The 20,033-nt window shown below is 42.7% G+C and overlaps 2 protein-coding genes across 2 annotated transcripts; one reads left to right on the top strand and one right to left on the bottom strand.

The window, feature by feature from the left end:
* Positions 1-1,328: 1,328 nt before the first annotated feature.
* LOC114568187 (pro-opiomelanocortin) lies at positions 1,329-7,989 on the bottom strand. Its single transcript, XM_028597621.1, has 3 exons — positions 7,970-7,989; positions 3,303-3,420; positions 1,329-1,895 (listed from the first exon to the last, which is right to left on the bottom strand). The coding sequence occupies exons 1-3, from the start codon at positions 7,987-7,989 to the stop codon at positions 1,329-1,331; spliced, it is 705 nt and encodes a 234-aa protein (XP_028453422.1).
* Positions 7,990-11,036: 3,047 nt separating this feature from the next.
* On the top strand, positions 11,037-19,463 carry LOC114568554 (fibrinogen C domain-containing protein 1). Its single transcript, XM_028598181.1, has 6 exons — positions 11,037-11,863; positions 13,797-14,025; positions 15,084-15,218; positions 17,763-17,979; positions 18,956-19,151; positions 19,317-19,463. Exons 1-6 carry the CDS (start codon positions 11,285-11,287, stop codon positions 19,461-19,463), a joined length of 1,503 nt encoding a protein of 500 aa, XP_028453982.1. The 5' UTR covers positions 11,037-11,284.
* Positions 19,464-20,033: the final 570 nt, after the last annotated feature.

The raw sequence follows: 20,033 nt of genomic DNA, 5'->3' as shown, positions 1-20,033 counted from the left end.
ACTTTTTTTTAATTATGTTTATTGCCGCTCACAGCCCACATTCAAAGCCCAAATCTGAAGTGTGCCTTTGTAACTTTACAGTATATATAAATTAGATTAGTATATATATTAGTATTCATAAAGAAGCAACGATCAAAGTTAAAGACATAAGTTGAAAGTTGCTCACATTAGTATAAGTGGTGAATCCAAACGTGGGTCCCATAGGCCACACCCACTTCGACCAATCAGTACCCCACTGTAGGGGTGGCCTCAGGAGTGGCCCTAGATGGTACCCTCCAAATTCCGTAAAAATCGGATGAACCGTTCATGAGATATTAACTTTTTGTACTCGTAGCGTAGGTGTTACTTTTAACACTCCACTGCTTAATTCTGATTGGTGCAAAGATGTATATGACATCACCTATTTTTTTCCAATTGAGCCCTGTCCACTTCAAACTAGTGAGAAGTAGAAAAGTGTGTTTTCATATAGGATCCCCCCCCCCCCCACCCCTTCACTCCTAGTAAGAAGCTGGTTGAGATGGCCTGTACGGGTTTAGGGACATGACCGTGAGACTCACTCAACTCAAACTATGATCTTTTCCTATAACCTTGACCAAAGTACTTTCTTTTGCCTAAACCTAATCCCCCCCGCAGGACTCAGGCTCTCTGGTGTCAAAGTCCTGCACTTTGTAAACCAACCATCCACCTTGATGCTAACCAACAGCCATCAAATCCTTGTTTCGGACATTTATTCAAGCAAAAATGCCCAAACAAACCCTATATACAAGTCTCAGTTGTGAATATTCAGTGCTTTAATCATTGCAAACTGGATATCTTTCGGTTTTGGACAGTTAGTTGAACAAAAAAAAGACCTTTGACAAAGTCATCTTAGGCTCTGGAATAAAATGGGATGGACTTTTTTTTTTTCTCCCCACACAATTAAGGCAATAATCTGCCGATTAATCATAATGACAATAATTGATGCATAACATATGAATGTAATCTCTAGGAGACAGGGTTGCCTGCCGATAGGGGAGTCAGAAAATGCGTTTTTTTGGTGTTTTCAGCCCCCAATGTCGTCTTCCAGGCAGCGCTCAGTGGAAGGCACTAGGATTAGGCAATGGTTAGGGTTAGGGTCAGGTGCCTTGAAGTCGACAGACGCAGCGCTGCCTTGAAGTCAACGTTGTGGGCTTAAAACACCATCGAGCAGAAAACGCTCACATGGGTCATACTTTGAAGGCAATGACAATCGACTTTGTATTCAGTTTGGAGGAACTTGTTGGCCAATCTGTGTGCTCCTCTTCTGTCTGTCTCCTCCCTCTCTCTCTCTCTCTCTCTTCTGTCCTCCCTCACTGCTCGCTCTCCTGCTGCCGTCCGTCTTTGTTGATGACGTTTTTGAAGAGCGTGAGCAGTGGCCTCTGGCTGCGCTCGTCCCAGCTCTTCATGAAGCCGCCGTAGCGCTTGCTGGTCGGCGGGCTGCCCCAGCGGAAGTGCTTCATCTTGTACGTGCCGTCTTTCTTCTCGTGGACGTCGCCCGGCAGCTGGTCCTGCTCCTCTTCCGCCACCTCCTGCGCCCTCTCCTCCTCTCCCTCCTCCTCCTCTGTCGCTGTCATCTTGCCGGCGAGTTCCCGCCTCCTCATCTCTTCGGGGAACAGCTCGCCGGACTCTTCCTCCACGCCGTTGGAGGCGAAGACTTTGACCGGGCGGCGCTTCCGCCCAACGGGCTTCCCCCAGCGGAAGTGCTCCATGGAGTAGGAGCGCTTGGCCTGAGGAGAGGAGAGGAAGGAGGAGGAGGGGGATAAAAGAGAGAGGGGAGGCAGAGACTCGGTGTCTGGAGGAGGAGGCTGGAGGTGGGCATCGCCCGGGATGACAGGCCTCTCGGCGGTGAGGGCGGAGTGACAGAGCTGGATACACTCCTGCAGGGGGAGACGGAAGATGTCAGAGGTGGAAGTAGTTTTCAGATCCTTTACTTAAGTAAAAGTACTTATTACACACTGTAAAAAACACTCCAGTCCTGCATTGAAAATGTTACTTAAGTAAAAGTATGTAAGTATCATCAGGAAAATGTACATAAAGTCAGTGGTGTAGTCTAATGTATTTTAGTGGGTATACTGTATTGTATATAAATATATTGGCCTATATATATGGGCCAGAATCTGCCTTTGGGGAAGAGGGGGAGGAGAGGGGGGGGCATATCATAGTGTGGGGTCTGGTTATTTTGAGCGTCAAAGACTTCATTTCCTGCATTTGGATACACTTTTTATGCACCAAATTTCGTTGGAAATACCTTTATTTAGCCTTTGCGAAGAAGAAAAACGGAGATGACAATGCAACATATATCAAAATTATAATAAAGTATGTTGTTGCGTGTCATTTGGCATTTTTAAGTGGGTATATGGAAATCCTGGAGCTTTCTTAGTGGGTATAATGGGTATACCTGCGTATAATTTTTTGCTTCCCAATGCCGATTCCAATAGCTGAACTTGCGTATCGGCCGCAAGCGTACCACTATCCCTGTATGGGTGCGATATGATTCCAATGTCAGTCAGGAAAAAGAATAGAAATAAAACTACTTTTAAAGTAGATTTTCTTCTGGGCTAAATTATGTATAGGATGGATGCATAAACTCCAATACTTGCCGATACCAGTAGCCTATTTTCGGCATTATCGGAGGCTTTTCCGAAACCGATATCTAGGGCTGGGTACTGAATTCGATACTTTTTAGACACTGACTGAATTGCCTCTAAAGTATTGAGTATCGAAAAAATGTTTGTCATTCAATACCCAATTTCAATACCTAAGGAGTAAATCCCAGTGAGCCAATCAGCATGCAGCGTGATCTACCAAGATCTCATAATGTCTGTGATTGGCTGTCTAACGTTACACGTCGTAGACATGCAGGAAAAACTCTACGTTACACAGAGACGGGGGCTCACGTAGTAGGAGCTGAAAAATAAATGAAAAGATTTGTGAGGCGCCAAATATGATCAACAATATACTTCAAAAGCATCATCCATCTGTTGTTAACCGCAATATTGTGATTTGATCATGCGGGGAAGCAGAGTTTGTTTCTTGTTCTATATCTATGGGGAAAACAGTGTGTGTGTGTGTGTGTGTGTGTGTGTGTGTGTGCGCGCGCATGTATGTGTGTAACAGGAGATGATATTTCATTGAATGTCCATTTTCATGCAGCTCTCATGAATGAGAGAATGATGGGGAGATTTCAGGTAAAGACGTCATCATCTGTGTGTGTGTGTGTGTGTGTGTGTGTGTGTGTGTGTGTGTGTGTGTGTGTGTGTGTGTGTGTGTGTGGTTTTTTTTACCAGTATGCTGCTCTCAGAGTTCACCTCCTGACAGCTCGGATGTTCCCAGCACTGGCTGGCAGCTCCTCTGGCCACGCCCACCATCGCCACGGCGACCAATAGCCACGCAGGACACATTCTCCTGCCGGGCCAATCAGAGACAGCAACAAACATACAACAGACATTTTAATTACTGCGATCTGTTTGAGTTTGGTCTCTCTAGATTGTATTGTTCACCATCGAGCCTGACATCTATCCATCTGACAACGTATACAACCAGGGACGTGCACAGACATTTTATTTATTTAGTTTATTTTGCCAGTGTCAATACATCATTTTAATTGTTATGGTGTTATTGGAATAAATAACACTTCCAAAAATGTTCACACTAAACTACAAAAAAAAGGCTGTTGCTGCAATTTTGTTAATTTTACAGGAAAACTCACTGCACCAATAATGAAAAAACACTGTTATTAGATGAGGAGTCTGTGTAACGCTGGACACTTTTTTTCATGTTGTGATCAATTAAGAGGTTTTGGTCTAAGCCCAGCAGAGGAAGAAAGGGCACTTTTTCTCAAGGAAGAAAAGGGCAGGTGCTCAAGCCCCGTTTCATGTCTATGTGTGCACATTAGGGCTGCAACTAATGATTATTTTCATAAAAAATAGAAAAATGTTGATCAGTGTCCCAAAAGCCCAAGATGACGTCCTCAAATGTCTCGTTTTGTCCCCAACTCAAAGATATTCACTTTACTGTCACAGAGGAGTGAAGAAACTAGAACATATTCACATTCAAGAAGCTGGAATCAGAGAATTTTTACTTTTGTCTTAAGAAATTACTCAAACTGACTAATCGATTATCAAAATAGTTGGCAATTAATTAATTAATAATATGATTCAATAACAAATGAATGCAACACACACGAAAGATATTTTTATCACTGCTGCAGAAATAACGGGAGTTCTTTGGCTTTCATTTTTATATCCGAAGCCCCCAAAAAATGGTTTTAAAAGTTGTAAATGTGCAGAAATAAACCATCCAAAATATTTCACAAATTTTACCATTAGACCTACAACTACAATAATAATCATGAGAACAATGTATCTTTATTCGTAAAGCACTTCTCAAACAAACAAAGGCCCACAGCTTAAACATTTTATAGACTTAATAACGACAAAAAATGATGGGTATAGATTTAAGATAACAATAATAATAGATATAAGTATATACAAAAATACACAAAAGTGAATCGAATAGAAAAGATGGCAGACATCGGTACGTTGGGTTGACAATATTAATATTTCAAACACGGAAAAGCTGTTTTAGGGTCTTCTTTTGTGAAGATGACGTTATTTGCATATATGTTTCTTTTTTATTATTTAAGTTTGACTTATTTAGCAATAAGTATTTACTTCTTTTATTTATTTTATAGTTTATGTATTCACACTTACATTGTTGTGTCTCATCTCAAGGTTTTAATTCTTTGAATGTTTTCATTTTCATCATTCAATCTTTGCTTTCATGCTTTTTATTTATTATCTTATATTTGCCTTTTATAAAGCACCTTTTTCTATGAGTATGAAATCAATTAATATTATTTTTAACAAGTAGAACACAGGCAAGACATCTGTAATATAGCCTCATTTAAATGAAGAAGATGGGGTTTAAAAATAAAATAATAATTATAATAATAATAAAACAGATAATGAAGAAACTCACCACGCTGTCTTGTCTCTTTCTCTCAGCTGTTTTCTTGTTGTTTGGCCGTTGGACAGAGCTTTCTGTTGTTCCTCTCCACTTTTGTTCCTCCAACTGACCCAGACGACTTTATAGCCTGTCAGCCAAGGACAAAAACACACACACACACACACACACACACACACACACACACACACACACACACACACACACACACGATGATGACGTCTTTACCTTAAAAGTCACCATCATTCTCCATTCATGCTTGTAAACACAAAGCTGCATGAAAATGGACATTCAATGAAATATCATCCCCTTCACAACACCTACACACCTACATACACACACACACACACACACACACACACACACACACACACACACACACACACACACATATACAAACTGGCTTTCTGAGGGACAATACAAATGTCTGTAAAAAAAATTCTCACAAACCTTAGTTTTTGCTGCAGGCATGTACATTTTTGTGCAAATTCTTCACTCTTTAGAAAAACAAGGCCGGCCGGCTTAAGCCCTGAATTTTTTTTAATAAGACCTCTGCAGTTGACCAGTTGATCGGCCAATTTTCACTCAAATTTCAAATCTACTCATTTTTTTATCCATTTATATGAAGCACATTGTAACTCTGTGTTTGAAAAGTGCTATATAATTAAAGCTTATTATACCCCAATCAGCTGTGTCTATATGTAAACTTGTGATATTGAAAAGGGAGATCGCTTGCACACATTACAGGGTGTTCAACGACCCCCAGTTTCACTTCCAATACACATACATATAAGACAGACATTTTTATTACTGGGATCTGTTTGAGTTTGGGCGTTCTAAATTGTGAGGAAGTTGTATTGTTCACCATCGAGCCGGACACCTACCCATCTGACAACCAGGGACGTGCACAGACATTATGGAGTGCAGGGGCTCAAGTGAAGGGCAAATAATTAATACATTATTTTTATTTATTTTTGAAAAAGTGTAAACAAAACTTTAAATATATTAACACAAATCTGACGACCGTGCCAATTTATTTGAATTCCCTCACAATCATGAAATTGTTTAATACTCTTTTTATAAAAATAATCAGTTCACAGAAAGACCGTGGTCTTCTTTAGTATTCACTGGCAGAGGACGTGAACAGACATTTTGGGCGGCAGGGGGCTCAATAGTTAATAAAGAATGATTTATTTGAAATTTAAACAAAACGTTAAATATATGAACACAACTCTGACTACGTTACCAATTTATTTCAATTCCTTTACGTTCCAATAAACGTGTTGTGTTTTGTCGGGGCTGAACGTGCCTCTGACTCCCACGTCCAGCCACGCCCTCCATCACCTGACATTCCCCGCCCACATGCTCACCTGTTCTCCATTTACCTCATTAGTGTCACAGTATTTATACCAGCCCATCTCCACCCAGCCTCCATTTGCTCCTGGATGGGCCTTGCTTTCCAGCCATCTGCAAACTGCACATGAACCCCTAAACCCTAAACCCTTTACCCTGAAACCTGTACTTGCTTGTCCACTCCCTGTTGCCTGGCACTCACCTCCACGATGGATGGTGAACATGGTGAAATGTGTTCCTGCTAAACATCAATAGTCAAGCCTTATCATTGTGAGCATTTAGCTCAATGCCTTGCAGTTCCATTACATAACATTACATTGAATTTTATCCAAAGCAACTTGGAGGTACACACTCAGAACAGCAAGAATCATACAGAAGAAGTACATTAGCTTTAAAATGACAAACTACTGCAATTATTATTATTATTATTATTGTTTTAGAAACATCAGCTTCTTAACCAAGGTGCAGCCGGAAAAGATTTTTAACATAAGGCGGGAGCTGAGTAGTTTTTCAGCTGTCCGAATGTCAACGGAGAGCTCGTTCCACCATTTAGGACCAGCAAACATTTTGTTGAACACTAGCAGGATAGTGGACTCTTAGTTTAAAAAAAACAAAAACAAAAAAACCAGAACGCATTTTAAACACGTTAACGTTGTGAAACGGTGGCAGTTTGGTTAGGTTCAGGCATCAAAACTAATTGGTTAAGTTTAGGAAAAGATCGTGGTTTGGGTTCAAATACCTACATTACTTCACTTATTGACTTGACACGTAGTTTTAAAGTAAATAAAAAAAAACTTGCCATTTACTTTTATGCACAATTGGGACATGAACCCTGGTCTCCTGGGTGAAAGTCCTGTGCTTGTTTGATTTGGCGCTCTTAAGGCTCGGACATACTGAGCCCGACGGCCAAACAGTAGAAAAGGCAGTTGGGCTGATCAGTCTCCCCTAGTTGGTCAAAAAAGTGCCTCGGAAACACACCAAAGCGACGAGACGTAATACGTCTCCATAACCGCTAATCTGTATTGTCGCACAAAAATGAAAACCGACAGCTGATTGGGCAAACGCGTCATGTGGGTCTGGCTGCTCCCGGATTTTACAACGGAGCATAATGGCCACTTGTTCAGAATACGATCTCATATTGTGCTAAAATAGTTCCGAACAGATTCAAGTCGCTGACTTTGCCAGACTGTCCAATGGCCAGTTATCGGCTCAGTATGTCCGGGCCTTTATACTTCGTCACCTTACTTTCTTTGCTCCCGTCAAAATTACTACGGCAACTAGAGGGCGCCGCCACTATAACCGTAAATATAAGTCGTAATTGGTGCTTGAACAAACGACTTATGTGCCAGTTTTTCCCAGGAGGACAGTCTCCTTAGTATGTATAATAGTTTTATCTTATTAGTCTGTTTTCACCTTGTGACCACAGCAGGTTCATATTAGCTGTCAAATTGGAGACTCAACGACAGAAACAAAGACGACAAAAACAAGGGCAAAAAAAACGGAGTCAACAGAAAGAAACGCCACGAGTGTTAAATGTCAGCCAACCTATCGGGCAGATTAACACCAAACCGACATGTCGTCACAGGGGGAAAAAGGGGATTCAAACCTGTGGGGTCAGAGTCTACAGTTACACACACTCACCTGCTGCAGCATCTTTCCATTGACTGAGCCCTCTGCGTGACAAATGATGAAGCTGAAGGGGATTGACTTGTTTAACGGGCCACCGGGGAAATGGCTGATCACACCTACAGATGGGTGGACTCCAACACCACACCAACAACAAATTGTTAGCAAATCATGTACACCGTTGGCGTCATGTTGTGGTGACACAATTAGCTTGGAGTCCGCTGCACATCACCGATACAGCGGAATCGCAGTTGAAAAAAGCTGCCTGTGGAAACCCAGGGTAACAAGAAACCTATTTGTCGTCCTTATGAGCTACTTGCATAATTCTTTCACATTTTTTTTTTGTGTGAGGACAGGCTGATCCATCAGCCTTTTGTTACTTCTGTATTAAAGTTAAACAACATTTCTTTGTCTTTGTTTCCAGGTACATTATTCTGTCAATATACCAGGACCAACTGACACAAGTATTCATATTACCCTTGTTCTCAAAATGTGAAGAGATATGAAGACCGCTAAAGAACTTAGTTGCAGGATCTTCATTTTTGTTTCATATTTCAAGGTTGTTCTTGAGGAAGGACTCAAGTAATGTCGGTTATTGGTCTCAAGCCTGTTTCGTACTCTCGTCAAAGACTTGACTGCGTCTGTTTTTTTCTGTTTTTCTAATGGAACAAACAGTGCAGCTTGTGGAGGCAGGCAGGTAAATATAAACCCATTAGAGCACTCTGACAGCCTTGAGCCTCCATTCAACCCATTACAGACACACACTTCCTCTTGTATGTTCGGGAAGAATACAAAGAGGTTGATGGCCTGATGACAAGAGTCAGACGAGCCAAACGTTATCGTCACAGTAGAACTGGAGGCACTTTATTCTCCTCCTTTAACTCCTGCAATTAAAGTCTTTATGTTTTTTTTTTGGCTACACTGAACAAAAATAATGTTTTATATTATGTTTAATTACCTGGAATAAATACTCACAGATTGATATTTTCCCTTTAGGATCAGGCCAAGCATTTTACATCTGTAAATTCAAAGAACTCTTTGATTTAATGACTTCATTTGCGCCACCTTTTTGACAAACTTTACATTTTAACAATTTCATCAGTATGTGGTTTGCTCTGTTCAACATTTTCACAATTTAGGGTCTAATAAACATGGCAGAGGATTAGTATTGATGCTAAGCCTACAACAAGTAACGGTTACTGTTAAGGACCGATTAGTCTATATCGATGACGTTCCACCGACTGGATTGTTCCGGTGCCGCCTGAAATTCTGCCGGATGTCCCTCTTCTTAGGCCGGATGTCCGTCGCCTTCTGCTTTCTTTGTGTTGGCATTTTAAACTCCGGTATATTCTTATGGTTAACTGCTCCTCAGATCTCTGCAGGGTAAATCCAGACAGCTAGCTAGACTATCTGTCCAATCTGAGTTTTCTGAAGCACGACTAAAACAACTTTTGAACGTACACATGTTCCACCAAAACAAGTTCCTTCCCGAGGCTATCTTGCAGAGTTACCGTCATTGTATCCGGGGCTTAGCGCCGCCCTAGATGATTGTGTTTGGTTTCCAAGAAATGCCAATAAACCACAGCACGTTTTTCTCCCATCCCGGAAATGTTGTGTGGACTAGCCAGACCCTCCTCCACAGCTGTGAGACTAAGGGCCGAATAAACCGAGAAGAGTCACTAGTAATGCATCGCCAGCAAATCCATTGTTTTCCTATGGTACAGCGCACCTGGCGTGTGCTTCTTTCTTCCACTGCACGTTCTGTTTTTCTAGTGTTTTTTTAGACGTGCGTAATAGTTAAAATATGAATGCCAAAAGTCAGCCAATCAAACTGAGCAAGAAGCAGGCTTTACTACTTCCTTTCTGTTTTGATGCAGGTAGCATCTAGCTTCCTGTCTGTTAGCATGTTAACAACACTGATAATAAGTCACAGTAAAAACTATAAAATAACACCATATGATGCTGGAGTTGGACTACATGAACTAAACATTTTATTGGGCTTTACTTACTCTAACTGACCGTAAATTGCATCTGTTAACACTTTGATTAGCATGTATATTGCTTATGCTAATTGCTAACTCTTACATTATCTTGTGAACTGCTAATTTTACTGCTATCTCTGCTTGAATCCATTGTTGTATCCCGCAATCCACAGGTCTACCACAGTTTTGACATACACATTTTACATTATTAAACCTGATTTACTATTTCGTCATGAAATCAACAGATTAGTGCTTCAGGTGGTGATTACCTTCAGTAAAACCTTCTTAAAATCACATCGTTGTTCATTCTGTCTCTTTCATCTGCCGTGTTATTTCAGTTACTGTAACTTGGACACATTGTTGTAATCCCAATATATGTAATCTTTTACGTTCCAGGCCAATGACTGCCAATCCCATTAGAGGATTATCAGGATAAGATGTCATAACCGGTGCTGAACACACACACACACTCACATACACACAAACAAACAGTCTCCTGGCTGTCCCGATGCTTTTCCATTGAGGCGATTAAGCGCTGTGATGATGGAACATCCGGGCGACAGGTAGGAATGTATGAATCAAATATACCCTGTGTGTGTTTCAACTTGAATTTAAAATTATGTTAAGCAAAGGATCGTTTTTAATGTCTTAGCTCATTGGCTTCATTGCCAGTGCTAGACACTTAGTCACCTTTTAGTTTTGTTGCATTGCCATCGTGTGGTGATACATTGGAAAGCAGGGACTGTTGAAGGCGCATTAAAAGATAAGGAACAAAAGATGTAAACATTGTGAAAACAATATTGCCAGAGAAGAATGTTTATATGGAATTTTTCTGAAAAGTGGACAAAAGTTTGTGTAAACATCATCTGGACTTTGTTTTCAGCTTTTCAACAGTTTGTTTCCAACCAAATGGTAGATCCAATCAGAAGGTCAGAACCTTTCCTAGCTGGGACCTTGGCAAGGATGGGCTGGTTGTAAAAGTCCAGCAAGTTTTCAGTGATCTCTTCCACTTTCAATCCAATAAATGGTGAATCACCAGCCCTCGTGCCCTTGGACCAGGGTGATCAACTTTACAGAAACCTAGCCGGGATGTTGCAGAGTTTGAGAATAGTCCAGTCGGTCCATGAACTTTATCCAGACTTTGATTTTGCCAGTTCTTCCCAAACCTGAATCAAAGCCTACAACTCAAGTCTAACTTTGGGCGGAGTCTGGACCTCATCTTTCTGCTATGACGTGTGACCCTGATGTTGATCCGGTAATTGAAAGCGAGCCTAATGGCGACTTCACTTGAAGTTGCTATGGACAAAAGTCAACAATAACCAGGGAGTGCGAGTTACTGAATGTTCAGGATGAAGTGGCGATTCATTTTACTAACTTTTGTCTTTCTGACTCGCCGGTTACACCAGCCTGTCACCGGTGACTTTGCGCCCTCTGATGAACGTCCAGACGTTGGACACGATGAGGATGTACACCCCAACACCCTCACAGAAACAAATGGAGATGTACTGGACATGAACATCCAAACAAGCAGGGATGTACCAAACAAAAACTTTGAAACAAATTGGGACATAAACAAGGACAACTTTGAGGACGCTGACTGGCATCCTCCTTCCTCCCTCCTGGAAACCGACTCCGACCTGTCCCCAGAGATTGGTCCTTTATCAGCGCAGTGCGGTGAGTACAGCAGCCATCTGACGTCAAGCGGCCATTGCCGACTGATGGCGACGCTGCCTCCGGTGCTAGTGGGAACCTCGCAGAAACGCTGCCCGGATATGTTCCGCTGCACAGACGACATCTCAAATTGGCTCCACGAGAACCAGAACAGAAAAGAACAGCTGGACGACTTGACGGAAACAATGTCAGAGCTGCAGGAAGAGCTGAGGAACCACGGCCATCGAATCACAACCCTGGAGGAGCAGGTACACTGTTGACTGTTAGTTTTCTATAGAGAGAAGTTCTCTTCAACATGGGACCTTTTAAAAGTAGTGATCAGGGAGGGACAAATAATGATTTGATCCTGCTTGATTTGAGCCATGAATTACACATATGATGTTCGTCAATTTAAAAGGTAATTTTGCAAGGCACAAAAAGTATAAGTCTGTTAAAATACGTAATTAAAAAGACTACTCGGCCCAAAGGCGCACAAGATACGTCTTGCTGAAGCTACAATGCCTGTGTGTTTTGTACCGGAATGTTACGTTACTAAACAAGCAATGGATCTTATACTGTAACAGGTACAAGCACTCCTTCATCCCCACAGCCATTTCACTTGTAATCTCGGCCCCGGGGGAGGAGGTAGTAACCCCACTTCAAACTTTCCTGGTCACTTTGCACTTTATGGCGCTTACCCACTGCTAGCACCAGCTCTGCTCTGCTCGACTTGACTCGACTCAGCAGCGGTGCCCTGTCCTCCATTTTACATTGCAGAACTCCTTCTGAATTGTATGACTATGTTGTTTTTCATGTAAAACCAATTGCCCTCTGGAGACAAAAATAAAGTTGAAAGAAAGAAGTTTAAAAAAGTCCTTTTGCTTCCTGGTTTTTAGAAGATGCTGGATAAAAAACATCAGGTAAGATAACGTTACGCGTGTTGTGGAACAGAGCTAAGCTAGCTAGCTAGCTAGCGAGCAAGGTGACATTGAGCAGTTTCACACAAAACTAAGTGATACCCCGACAAACCTACGACAAACTTTCTTCGGTAACGCTTCAGATTACAGCCCGCGTGCAATGTGCAGCGTAACTACTCCGGAGACAAACATCATATGTGTAATTCATGGCTCAATATAAACAGAAATCATTATTTGTCGCTCCCCGTTCACTACTGTACATATTGTTTATCTGAAATAGGGTCCTCCGGAAGGGGAATAGTTTCACGCTTACTGTGATTTCAGACAATTTTAGCGGTGGTTGCAGTGGCACACAAATATATCCTGTATAAAAGAAGTGGATGTAGCAACAGTTCTGTCACCCTTTTGTTTGTGGACTACATTTTGAAGCCTTGAGTTTGCCATCTTAGTTTTTCAAACAGAAGTGACCTTTTTTCTTATTCTTATAGAATTCAAAACAAACAGATTTATTTTTAGAAGATATTCATGTTTCCTAAAAGATGAATACAAATGACTTTGATGATGCCCTGACTTTTAATCTCAACAGCAGGTCAAATTACCAGTTGGCCTCAGCTGTATTTTGATATTTGGGCTAACATACATTCACAAGCTAACTGTTAGCATTTTAGCGCATGCAGGAGACCGAGGAAACAAGTAACATAATAAAAACATACTCACTTCAATGTTGAAACTGAATGTAAACAATACAGGCAATGCTGAAAAAAAATTACATTATTACTTATTAATTTCTATTACAAGCAATTTGTATTTTATAGAAGAAAAGATTATCCGGGCAGGTATAAAACAGAACACCCTCCTCTGTTTCTCTCTATTTATCTCTGTCTGTCTTTATCTCTCTGTTTTTATTATCTCTCTGTCTTCACATACTAAGTCTGCATTAACCCGAAAAGCTAACAGGATTAGCTGCTGGCCTCTTGAATGGGACCCAGCAATCCTTCTGCGTCTGCCTGACCCATAGAGCATTTCTTCTGGGCTGGAGCGTCTCTGGGCCACCCGTGGTCAAAATCGAGTTAAGACTAAAGTCTGACTTTGTGACATTTGTTGTTTTTTGCTGATGAAAGTAGACCATGCTTTCCCTTTTGATTGAGCTACCTTTTGATTTCACATATTAAACAATAGATTCGTTTTAAAAACACACTGTTAGTACCACAGATTCTGCATTTACGGCCAGCATTGTTCACTAAACCACCTGTCTTCTCTTCTTTCTTTCTTTTGTGTCCCTCAGGGTGTAGAAAGTGTTGGTTTGAACCTGACCTTTGACCAGCGGTTGAGGTGTCTGGAGTTGCGTCACGCCGAGGTCGACACGCTTTTCCACGTGCATGCGACGCTGCTGTATGAGCTGCAGGCGCAGCTGCGCAACCTGTCAGCAGCCGTGCAGCGCGTGAGCCGCAAAACGGGCTGCAAGATCAACGACGTCAGAACTTCACCGCTGCTCGCCATGCGAGCCACACCAGGTACACACGTATGCAACCAACGCAGCGGTGAGTTGCGTGAGTTTCATGTTGCGCGATGTTCATGCAACCTTACCGCCACGTGGAACATGTTGACACACAATCAAAACTACACCCAGCAGCAGTTCTTCCCGCAGGGCATACCGTACATACCGTTATTTTATTTCACTTTACAAAGCTGCAATAACTAAAATCAGCCAATGTTTTATTAACAGTTTTAAGCTACCACCGGTCACATTTATTCCTTTGGCTTTGCATGTCACTAACTAACCACCCGCTGTTTGTATTGTGTTTGTATTTGTGTTATTTTTTTATGTCACGATGTTCTTGTAGAATAGACAGAATACTGTTTACCCTGATCATTCATGTTTATTTCTGTTACTTGCGCCAGTTGTGCTGGAGAGGGGGACGGGCTTCACGTAGATACCCAACAACGTTTCTTCCCCATTTTTTTCCGTCATCAACGATGGCCATAATAACCACTATTGCTGCTTTGTACCTGTTGTGGAAGTCCCAGATAAGGCTGCCAACAGGCTCATATGGGGTCAGCATTTCGATTCATTCAATTATTGCGAGTGAGTCAGTTTGCAGGCCGCAAGATCCTTCAAGTTCATGTCAAGTTCAACTAAGACCAATATCACTAACATTTATACAGCAATCAGAATCGGAATCAGAATCAACTTTATTGGCCAAGGAATTTGAATTCGGTTAATCTTTGCTCTCAAAGTACAACACTCAGAAACAAAAAAAAAAAAGGACAGTAAGAAATATTAAAAAAAAAATACTGTTAAGTATACAGTATAACAATACAATAGAATTTACAATTTTACAAGAAATATACAGTACAATAACAACTGAAGTGAGGGAAGTAACAAAATAAAGTGTTTACATGCAGGGACATTCACATTATCCCCTTTGCAGTTTAAAGAAACAACTCAGGACAAATTTCACATATTTATTATGTTTAGTTAGTTTAGTTTATGTGTAGTTGAAGTGTTTGATTATGCTGTGTTTCTCTCTCTCTCTCTCTCTCTCTCTCTCTCTCCCTCTCTCTCCGTTAGAGAGACAGCACCTGTCTTTCTGTTCATCCGACTGTGCGTCTCTGTATCACAATGGTGTTCGTCATTCTGGTGTTTACAACATCATCCTGTCGCCAGGCACCGTCCTGCCAGTCTACTGCGACATGGAGACGGAGGGTGAGACACACACATTATCTGTTCACACGAATATATGCACACACGTGTGCAATAGAGCTCAACAGTGACTGCTCACTTTTTTAAACGGCTCTAGTTCCAGAAGTGATTTCCCCCCCAAACCAGGCCAACCAGCAGTGAGATTAATTGTTACCCTAAAACATTTAATTTGGCGCAAAAGAACATTTTAAAAACTGCAAAAAAAGGCAAAGGTACGAGTCTGTGTACATAAATTATCATAGACTTCACTGGAAGATGCTTGCTCCAGCCACTCCACTAATCAGAGATGTCGCTGTTACACTAAGGATTGTGGGTAATGTAGTATTGCTCCATCACATTGTGAATAAAACACGTTTTATTAAAACAAGGTTGATTTCAGAAGGACTTCTGGCTTTTACAGGAGCAGAAACTCTCATTTGACAACCTCACAGTCAGTCTACTTTTTAGGGCTACAGCTGTCTGTGTCAGTGTACAACATCGCTCATAAAATCTACTAAACATGTGCATACTGGCCCCCAGGAAGCGAAATTACGAATCCCACTATGGCCACGGCAAGACCCGCCCTACGAAGCAGCTCGATTGGTTGGGGTTAGGCATTTGACCTTGAGTGGTTAAGGTTAGGATAGCCGATTGGCCAGGGGATAGGACCTGTACAAATGGGGTTACATGACCTTGCGTAAGCATGGACGCATGGCCAATAAATGCTATTGAAGGGCGGGTCTCGGTGTGGCCATAGTGGGATTCGTAATATCCAAGGGGGTAAGCTTCGCTTCAGAACTCGAGCCATCATGGCGCTAACTGGCCATCACTTCCTGTTAGCATTCCGCTGACCGCCATTATTTTTTTACGTCACATGACAGACGAATAACTTTAACGTTAAAAAACTCTATTTGTCAGTTGTTTATTTCTAAAGAAACACAACAACGTATAAAAGGCTCCATTACCTTGTAGCTCACGTTATGGCTCCGTAGCAGACGCTTTTATAAAAATAGGCTAACGATTGTGTCATAACCAAGTGACTTACTGTCGCACAGTAGAGGAATTACCGTACAGGAGAAGCTCACAGGCAGTTTGGACTTCCATTAGCTGTTTAGGTTTAATTACTAATGTTAACTAGCATGTTAGTGATCAGTAATTAGCCTGTGTCTATGTTATCTCCTTACATATACCTACGCTCTCCGTCTCTGTAAGATTGGGAATGATTGAGATTTCTCTTGGCACAGCTACCAGAAGACTTACAACTTTCAGACACGTTGCTCACGTCACATTTACGCTGTCTCTCTCAGTTGGAGGCTGCGCAGTATAGCTGGCCATCCCCGGAAAAGTGCTTCTAATAGCCTTCACTGGTCTCCGTCCAGAGCAACGGTCTCTGTTGGTCCATTATATATTTGTCCATGGTAATATCCCCCGCAGGAAGAGGCTCACCCTGGCAGCCATTTTCTTCCAGTGGCCACTCACGGTATTGCAACAAAAAAATCTCCCTGCGGAGGATTTTCCCGGTAGGCAACCACTGTAAAAGTGTGTAAAACTGCTGCCAGGACACCCAGAACCGCAAATGCGGTCGGTTATAGGGGTGATCCCAAATAATCGAATATTCCATACATTCGAAAGAGCCTGATTCGACTGCCAGTCTCACAGTAAAATCTTCACAGCGCCGTAAAGTCCAGTTCAGACCAAAGATTGGGGGCATTTCAGGCCTTTATTTGTATAGGACAGCTGAAGACACGAAGGGGAGGGGGGGGGAAGACATGCAGCAAAGGGCCACAGGTTGGAGCCAAACCCGCGGCTGATGCGCCGACGAGTAAACCCCTATACGTGGATGCCTCCTCCACCAGGTCAGCCACCCAGGCGCCCCAGACCAACGATTCTTGACGAGAGTAATCTTGCAACGCACCGGTCTGCAACATTTTGAAACCTGCCAGTTTACACCAATGAGACGAGACAAGATGGTGAATCCTCTTCACAGCAACGACTCTTTGTACTTCCGTCCTAACTTCCGGCTTTCAGGCTTTTTTTGTGTAGCTGGATATCATTTGTTGCATCTAACGTATATATATGAATGTGGATAACGTTAGTGATAGTGAGATGCTTCCTCCAGCTGCATTTCTATAGCTTGGTCCTACCAGACTCTGGTCCATTTCATTTGTACAGAGAGTCTGGCCAATCTCCATCGAGAGACAAGCGTTAACTTCCTTGAAGGCGGGTACTCTGTTGAAGTTTAAAACTATTGGATCTGCCCAGAGCCACTCTGGATCTGCCATAACCAATCGCCAACGTTTGGTCGTGATGTCGGCTTAGCATTCGCCTTAGCCAACTCCTTCAACGCTAACGGAGCAATCTGGAAAATCAAACTGTTCCCGAACCCCGTGGGGAGGAGGGCCACAACGTCATGGCCACCGTCAAAACTCTAAACTGGAAGTAGCCGGCCATGGTGTAGGGCCTACTACAGTGTTTCTTTATATAGGCGTACCTGTAAATTTGGTTGTCCACCAAAAGTGTGTATTTAGACGTAATCTATGTCTTTGTGTGTACGTGTGTGTGCTGCAGGAGGGGGCTGGACCGTGTTTCAGCGGCGGCGTGACGGCTTGGTGAGTTTTAATCGTGGTTGGTCGGAGTATCGCGACGGCTTTGGCGAGCCACGGGGGGAACACTGGCTGGGCAACCAACAGCTCCACCTGCTGTCCAACCAGGGCCACTACAGCCTCCGCATCGAGCTGCAGGACTGGAGCCACGTCCAAAGACACGCCCTGTACCACAGCTTCAGGTAGAGAGACCAAGGGGGTAAGCGAGCATCCGGAAAGCGTACCTCCTATGGGGAGTTTCTCAGGCTAACAAGCCATCACCTTCAGCTAGCATTCCGTTGACTCCCATTCATTTTGACGTCACTTTGACAGCGAATAACTTGACATCTGAAGCCTTTAAAGACTCTATTTGTCAATTGTTTATTTCCAAAGAAACACAAAAATGTATAAAAGGCTCCATTACATTGTATCTCATGTTATGAGAGTAGCAGCCGTTTTTATAAAAACGATTGTGTCACGACCACGCAACTTTCTGTCACACAGTAGAGGAATTACCGTATAGTACAGGAGAAGCTCACAGGCAATTGGGTGTACGTAGAGGCATAAAGTCAAGGGAGAAGCCCATAGAGAGTCCATGAAAGCATCAGAACAAAATATTTCAGCAACGTTTTGCTCCTTCTCCTACGCTCATGGACAGCTCCTACTCACGCTCTCCGTCTCTGCAGGATTCGGAATGATTGAGATTTCTCTCAATCTTTCTCTCTCTACCAGAAGACTTACAACTTTCAGACACGTTGCTCACGTCACATCTACGTCGTCAAGCTCAGTTTGAGGCTACGCAGTTAACGCTCAGAAAAGTGCTTCTAATTGACTTCACTGGTCTCTGTTGAAGTCTACGGCGTCGCTGTGTCCATTTCTTTCACTGTCTGAGAGACAAACTGTGGAAGAAGGGGAAGATAATGTTGGTACCAGTGCAGAACTGTTGCTTTCAAACCGGAGTTTGGTCCGTTTTAATCTCGCTTTGCTAGACCTTCCTCCACACGCTGTGGAGGAGGGTCTGGCTAGTCCACATAGCATTCCAGGATGGGAAAAGAAAAAACAATCACAATCGGGATCATGGACGGTGCTGAGCTCGAATCGAGAATCGATAATGTCCAAACAATGCCCAACCCTACTCCTAACACTAAGGAATTCGGGTTTCTTCTCCTCCTCCTGCAGGATAGAGAATGAGGAGAACCATTACCGCCTCCATGTGTCTGGTTTCAGCGGAACGGTGGAGGATTCGTTCGGTTGGTACCACGACCAGCAGGGCTTCAGCACGCCAGACACGGGCAACATCTGTGCCGAGATCAGCCACGCCGGCTGGTGGTTCCACCAGTGTTTCTACGCCAACCTCAACGGCGTCTACTACAGGGTAGGACTGTGTGTAAAAATAACAATACCTCATTTGCATATTTAAACATGGAATTTTTGAAAACTTTTATTAAAAAAATAGGATTGTATCCATGTAAGTAGTCAACTGCGGAAGTTTAATGGTGATCTCTAAATGTGTTATTGTGGAAATTATGTTTTCGACCAGGGTGGGCGCTACTCTCTGAAAGCTCAGAACTTGCTCGGGCCGGACGGCATCGTCTGGTTCTCCTGGAAGGACTCGGACTTCTACTCTCTGAAGGCGGTCACCATGATGATACGACCACGCAACTTCAGGCCACGCTTGTCGCCATAGAGACGCACCAGTCTGAAGCCCGACTCGCAGCTTCTTAGGACTGCTAGCTGCCTCGCGGGGCTGCCAGAAATACTCACAAAAGCGCCAAATATATATTAATCCGCTGCTGAAAATAGTCCCCAACAAATGCCCTTTTCCTGCATGTTTGAGTAACTTTTGCTAAGTTATCATCTGTGTTAAGAAATCTGAGCCTTAAAGGACAATTCCGTGCAACCAGTAACCAGTAACATAGCTCAAGCACGCCGTTCGTCGTTCGACTGGTCGTGACTGTTTTCCCAAGATGGCGCCTGCATATACGTTAACGGTACGGTCTTTCTAAACTATCTTTTTAATAAACTGTCTGTACACTTACAAAGTTCTCAGTGTGGTGCTATTTTGAGCCTTGTTAGTGGTGTAGAAATAGCGATTTCTTTTTACTTTATCCGTGCCCCGACGACTAGCGTTATAAGCTAATTAGCGGTTTGCGCTCAAACTGGTCACATTCGATTAGCATGAAAACATATGCCAGAGAACTGTCCACTCGGTACGCATGCTTTTAACCCCTAGGTTCATTTTGCGCCGGAGTTGTCC

The sequence above is a fragment of the Perca flavescens genome, chromosome 14 (assembly GCF_004354835.1).
Source record: "Perca flavescens isolate YP-PL-M2 chromosome 14, PFLA_1.0, whole genome shotgun sequence".
Taxonomy (NCBI): Eukaryota; Metazoa; Chordata; class Actinopteri; order Perciformes; family Percidae; genus Perca; species Perca flavescens.
The sequence above is the reverse complement of the archived record's forward strand: the minus strand, read 5'-3'. Positions and strand labels throughout refer to the sequence as shown.